At 33.4% G+C, this 6,520-nt stretch overlaps 1 protein-coding gene and 1 further gene across 1 annotated transcript, besides 4 other annotated features; both read right to left on the reverse strand.

Annotated features, from left to right (window-relative positions):
* Positions 1–561: 561 nt before the first annotated feature.
* Positions 562–1,044: a sequence feature (similar to hypothetical protein; correction of possible frameshift sequencing error~similar to Saccharomyces cerevisiae SPT16 (YGL207W)).
* Kpol_195p1 lies at positions 562–3,679 on the reverse strand (the record flags this gene model as incomplete).
* Positions 1,047–2,105: a sequence feature (similar to hypothetical protein; correction of possible frameshift sequencing error~similar to Saccharomyces cerevisiae SPT16 (YGL207W)).
* Positions 2,108–2,143: a sequence feature (similar to hypothetical protein; correction of possible frameshift sequencing error~similar to Saccharomyces cerevisiae SPT16 (YGL207W)).
* Positions 2,150–3,679: a sequence feature (similar to hypothetical protein; correction of possible frameshift sequencing error~similar to Saccharomyces cerevisiae SPT16 (YGL207W)).
* Positions 3,680–4,329: 650 nt separating this feature from the next.
* Positions 4,330–5,637, reverse strand: GAL83 (Gal83p; the record flags this gene model as incomplete). The annotated part of the gene is made up of 1 exon (XM_001642166.1): positions 4,330–5,637. One exon carries the CDS (start codon positions 5,635–5,637, stop codon positions 4,330–4,332), a length of 1,308 nt encoding a protein of 435 aa, XP_001642216.1.
* Between the last annotated feature and the right edge of the window lie 883 nt (positions 5,638–6,520).

Here is a 6,520-nt window from a genome sequence, read left to right on the forward strand (position 1 = left end):
CAGACAGACAGACAAATCACAACAACATAAATTGTTAAACGACAATACTTTATCGTATTTTCTATTTTACTTACTAATTTATTATACAATCGGTGTTTATTTATTTAGTCGACTTCATTTGTTTTTTTTTTGGATACTTTTTTTTTGCTTTACGATGGTTTAAATGATATTATGTTATTATCTTAGAAGTATTTCAGGATTATTTCTTGATCGGTCAATGCATCGAGATCTATCGTATAACTTACAATAAAAAAAAACATAGAAAATAGTGATATCAATATTTTATTGTAACTTCTATATTGGGCAGGCGTAAATTTAGAACAGAATTGTCGAAAGCAGAGAACAGGATTGATTAACGTTATATTTAGATGCACACGTTCCATGCATATGCCATTTAAAGAAATAAAAAGAAAAAGAAAATATGAAACACGCAAAAACAGAATTATTTATACGATCGTTAAATTCTAATTCAAATTCAAATTCAAATTCAAACTTGGATTTCGACTTTTTCGATTTCTTTTTTGTCGTTCATTCTCCCGTGTCTCGCATTATCGTCATTGTCTAATCTCTGAATCCGTTCTTACGATCAGCTTTGGCTGCTTTCTTTTCCAATTCATCCCAATCTTCACCATTATCACTGTTTTCTTCATCACCACTGAATCCATCACTACCATCGTCTCCTCCACTGAAATCTTCACCGTCTTCCGAATATTCTTCTTCTGACATAGAACTTTCTTCATCATCACTAGGCTCTTCTTCACTAGCTTCATATTCACTAATTTCTTCTTCACTTTGGTCAGACCCTTCATCATCAGAACCAGTGGCTAAGAAACTCCAACCACCATCCAAGAAAAATTGATGTGGGTCTTCTTGCAATGACTTCATGATTGTACTCCAATTCAAATTAATCGATGAAACTGTATATGGAATATCCATATCTGTCAACCACTGCTTCAAGAAATCTAATGATTCAATCGGAACAGTATTGATATGGGTAACTGGTTTCTTGAAATCTTTATAAACAAAGACAACATCAAAATTCTTTAATCCAAATTGAACTCTTTCCAATATAGCGAAATTTCAATCTCTTCTAAATTGACAACTAAAAATGGTGGTTCAACTAATTGAACCAAACAATCCGTGGTTGGCATACAGAATACAGCACTTCTGTTTGGAACACCTTGAAATCCTAAATCTCTAAAGGTGCTCTCAACATTAACTAAACCATTGGAGGCTTCAGCAATGGCATCAGCAAAATATTTGAATTCTTTGTCCAAGGCAGCTCTTTTTCTTCTTTCTTCTTGTTCTTGTTCTAGTTCATCCTCATCACCATATCTTCTGAACTTCATTTGTGAACGTCTACCTGTACCTGTTTCGTCAACAGCCATATCAGATGCTTCACGATAAAATTGGATATCTTGGATCTTTTTCTTACCCATCAAAATTGGATTCTTTAAATGAATATGAATAATAACAATCAACTCCCCTTTACATGATTGGAAGAACAAATTCTTAATATTAGAAAATAAGATATCGATTCTACTATCAGTTCTTAATGGTGATTGATATCTAATACCGTTCTCATGAATAAATACGGTCGATGGAACACGCTTAGTATCCGGACTAGGTCTTACAAAGATTTGATCTAATCTCTTAGTTCTACCGGATCTATTTTCAATCAACTTATCTTGATGAACAACATCTGCCAAAGCTTTACGTTCTTGTTCTCTTTTGCTAGATTCTTTCTTCAGGTCTTGGATTTGCTTAAATACGTCGCTAAATCTGTCACCATCCTTGGATCTCAAAGTTATGGAACGAACAAATTGATTATCTTCAGATTCCTCATATGGCAATTCTTCAGTCTTCTTAGAGATACCAGCGGTACCTGGAGAATGGAAATTCAGACGTAAATATGTATATTCACCCTCTTCATTCTTAGAACCATTCTTATAAGAGTTAATATGAAATGGGACTGGTCTACCATAGATTGGTAAAATAACGGTTTGACTCTTCCAGTCAACATGTATTCTTACATTCACGAATATAACTAAGAAGTTGTGATTCACGTACATAAGATTCGTAATTTCTTGAAAAATTGGCGAGGTTCATTACCTGCTGCTCCAGCATCAGCTTCCACTAAACCTTACTAAACCATCCTTTTGTATCTTTCGTGTAATTTTCTTTGGTTCTCTTTACGGATTTGCTCTTTTTGGTTTTCTTCGGATTCACCACGAGCTTCACCACGCAGCTTAGTCTTCAAAATTTTTGAGTTGACTTCTGGTTTGATAGACATGTTCTTATTGGACTTAGCTTTAGACTTGGTATCATCTTCTTCGTTATTGAAATAGAAGGAGATTTGAGATCTAGATTTTGTACAATTGGTTAAAATCTTTGGTTCAGCGCTATCATCAGTTAATGGTAATAAGACTGTATCAGCCAATCTCAATGCATAAACTTCACCGGATTTAGAATCCTTCAAATTGGTAAAACCAATAGAGATATTGAAACAATCACCAGGTTGGATTTTACGATCCTCATTCTTAGCATTCAAAATGAAGTTAGCATCTCTAAATTCTAAACCGATTAAGAAACCAATATTTTTGGTAAAATGTGGTACTAATTCGGGTTTAACCTTTTGAATAAATTCAACAACAGATTCATATACTTCCTTTGAAGTCAAACCAACCTTTAATTTATTAGATATAATCTCTTTTTCAAGATCAACCATGAAATCATAATTATTAACCATCTCTTCGGATGGATCAATTAAAAATGTTCTTGAAACGTTAGAACAGTAGTTGTTGTAACGAATACCACATGATGCTAAAATACAACCGTTGCCATGTAGCTGATCATTAGTAGAACGGGCTGAAACTTTCAAATCATAATTTAAACCTGATTGAATGATTGGTGAGTAAGTCCAATCCAGAAGATCAATATTAAACTTATGACCAGATGGGCATAAAGTAGTTAAATCACCTGAAATTTTCTTTAAAAATTTAACGTCATCGATCTTATTTTCGACTTTATCAGATAACTTTGCGTTAGTGATTTTTAACTCTTCATCAACGGCACGAACCATTTCATCAGACAATAAATCCATAAATTTATCAGAACCCTTTGATGCTACTGATAACATAGCTCTTTCAACGTCATCTTTAACTTCCCAAGCCCTAGATAACCCAAGTGAGACATCTACTACATTGAAATTATTTTCTTTCACAGCTTCTTCCCAAAGTGGATTCCATTCAGTCATGAATTTACCTTGATAGGAATCCTTTTCTGGTTTACCTACTGTGTTACCCGCTTGTTTCAATAAATCGATGACATCCTTAAATAATTTATTGTTATGTTCAGGGTCTTTACTGTTTCTTTCCCATAATTCTAATTTAACAGATTCATCGTTAAATAAAGTAACAGCTTTCTGTAAATGTTTAGCCTTAGCAGAACTAGTAATAATTACAACTTTTTCAGGAACAAATGCAATTAAAGTGGCAGGAAATTCATAACTTAGTAACCAATTATGCAGAATAGTAGTTTTTTGATATGGATTTTCAGCATTCGAGGAGCCTAATACAAATAACAAAGAATTTGGGGAATTATCAAAATTCTTGTATTCAGAATGTAAAGACAAAAGTCTCTTTTTGAAAATATTGAAATCGATATTTAATTCTTCCATTTTCAAAAATTAAAGGTAAATTCTCAGTTTGAAAAGTTTGCAAACTGAAAAATACAGAGAAGAAATAGTCCTTGATTTCTATAAATTGTCCTCTAAAGATATTAAATACAATTTAGAATATAATATTGAAGTTTATAAGTTTCGTGTAGTTCTATCATCATTTATCTCTTTTTTATTTTAATAAATTAAATATTATTTCAACCTTTACGCGAAGTATTTTCGAGAACAATCCCGGGTAACTATTCATAAATCGTATCAAACTACAGACACGTGACATTCAACTCCAACCACGTGATTGACGATAACCGAAGTAGCTAATTAGCAAATCTTACTTACAATAAGTCTTAATTTAGACCCTATTTATAAGTAGGAACATCAAATTCCCCTACCGGATAATGTTTGTTAAATCCAAGAAAAATCATGGTTTTAATGTTATAACTAGCAGAGTAATATAAACATCTACATAATTTAAGATACAATTTTATCTATAGAAATAATTTGATTCAACCTTGAGTTGATAAGAATGTGACATAGTATAGATACAATACAATTCATGAAAAAAAGACCGTAAATGAATGGATACTTGGTAATAATATTAACAACGTCATAAATTCTTCATTATATTTGAAAAATTAATTGGGAAAGGGTCATCATTGTAAAGGTGCATAAAGTATTTGTGTGACATACTTCCTCTTGTATCTAACAATGGAAGCGACGCAAAGGGTGTTGTGTTTAATACTGCTGGTAGCCAGATGGTTTAACACGACATGGTTGGGGATTGGTAATGAACCTGAATTATTTTGGCCAGTTTCTGGAGAGTTGCTTGAGTAACTATTTAATATCACATTTTCCAGATGTGGTGGTAACTGAGGAGGTGTTAACCATGATAAGTTTTGATGATTGTTTTGCTGTTGGTCCAAAGTTAAATAGTATTGTTCCATAACAGTAGGATCTGTAAAAACTGCTGGGATATCTTGAGTATATTCTAATTGGGGTTTTAGTGGTTTTTCTTCACGGAAACGTGTGAAACCGTCACCCATATCATCAGGCTCTTGTTCAATTTCAAATGCAATTCTTGAACGAGCACTAGTTGGCATCTTTTTAGATTTTTTATTTGTTGTAGATTCTGGACGAGTAATATCTTGTTGATTATCATTAGCAACTTGGGATTCTTTAACCTGTGGTTGTTGAACCTGTGGTTGTTGAGCATGTTGTACCTGTTGCTGATTTAGTAGTTGTTGAGTTTGTAGATCTTGTGGTTGTTCTTGTTGTTGCTGTTCATCAGTCCATGTTTGAGGTGGAGCGACAGCTTCTAAATAATTAACGAAGTTACCCATTTGATCAGTAGCAGTCGGTAAAAAATCACTAAATCTCAATTCATTGTCGACAATAAATCTGAATTTATGAGTTCCTGGTGGTAATTGTAATTTTACATGTAATACACCTGGTTGACCGGGGACAGGCACTAAACCTATCATCTTTCTCCAACCTGTGAAAGAACCAGTAACATAAACCTTTTCACCACCTTGTTGCCAAGTAATATCTACAGGTACCATTACGGTATTTCTTTGTTGTGGCTGAGAAGATGGTTGACCAGCAGGCTGCTGTTGTGCAGGCTGGTGATTCTGTTGTTGCTGTTGCTGTTGCTGAGGTTGAGATACAATGGTTGAATTTTGATGACTACCATTTTGCAAATGAGAAGTGGAATCATTTTCATCACCTGAATCTGAAACCAAATCATTTGCATGTTCTTCATGATTGGAATAAGGTGGTATTTCATCATCATCATCAAAAATTAAAGTCGACTTATGTTTAGTGAGAGTCTGAGGTTCCAACTCATTTGGACCATCTATGTTCATTTGAGACAAGCTTTGAGTAATAGAATTAGTATTGCTAGCTATAGCATCCTCAAAATCTGTCATAGATACATCTTTTTGTGGGATATTCGAATCAGGCATCTTAGTATACTTTTAATATGAACGTCCCTTATCTTTCAACTTTCTTTACGTAAAAATGCCAATAACAAACAAAACACTTTTAAACAAAAAAAAAAGTCTTTATAGCTTTTATATTGTTCTTATCTAAGTTCCAACTTAATCAACGAAAAATCGAGAGAAATCTATCCTGAATCCTTTAACTTTTTTTTATTATTAGTATCACAAATATATGTATATATCTGCAATCTAGTTTCGAAAACTTAATCGTTTATCAAACAATCTATTGATATTCGATTCCTTGCCTTCGAATAACACTACTTCTCACAAACCAAAGAAGTAATAACTACCCAAAACCAAATACAAAAACTAATATAACAAGAATAAATATGTGTGAAACAACAGGTTCAGTTTCGAAACTATATAATATCAAATAACTTATAAATCAGAAATCGAAACTTTTTCCTCTTACTCTCTTACGTTAAAAAGAACTAAGCTTAAACTTAATATCGAATTTATTTGTTTTATCAATTTCGAACAAGTCTGGAGGTCCAGAATAAGAAAGTTTCCGAAGTGAAGAGACTCGAATAGAGTATGTTCGAGAGCTTTAAAGTTGTAGGCAAAATGTAATTTGAAGTCTGGTTACTCAAGCTGTGTGGTTGGCATCCAGATGGGTGGTGATTATAATGCTATATCTTCGATCAAGAAGAGCCTTAGCTTATCTCTTGTTGTAATGTATAATGAAGTGCCAACTGGGTAAATACGAAGTAGGAGATGGATCATAAATAAGGAAAGAAGATGAGAGAGTTTTTGGGAATGGAAGGGGGTGAGAGGGATGATGGGAGGGCAGGGAGGGGGAGGGGGGGTTANGAGTNGTGGATTAGGATTTGAGGTTGTTTTGATATGG

Source organism: Vanderwaltozyma polyspora, genomic scaffold, assembly GCF_000150035.1.
Source record: "Vanderwaltozyma polyspora DSM 70294 KpolScaffold195 genomic scaffold, whole genome shotgun sequence".
Taxonomy (NCBI): domain Eukaryota; kingdom Fungi; phylum Ascomycota; class Saccharomycetes; order Saccharomycetales; family Saccharomycetaceae; genus Vanderwaltozyma; species Vanderwaltozyma polyspora.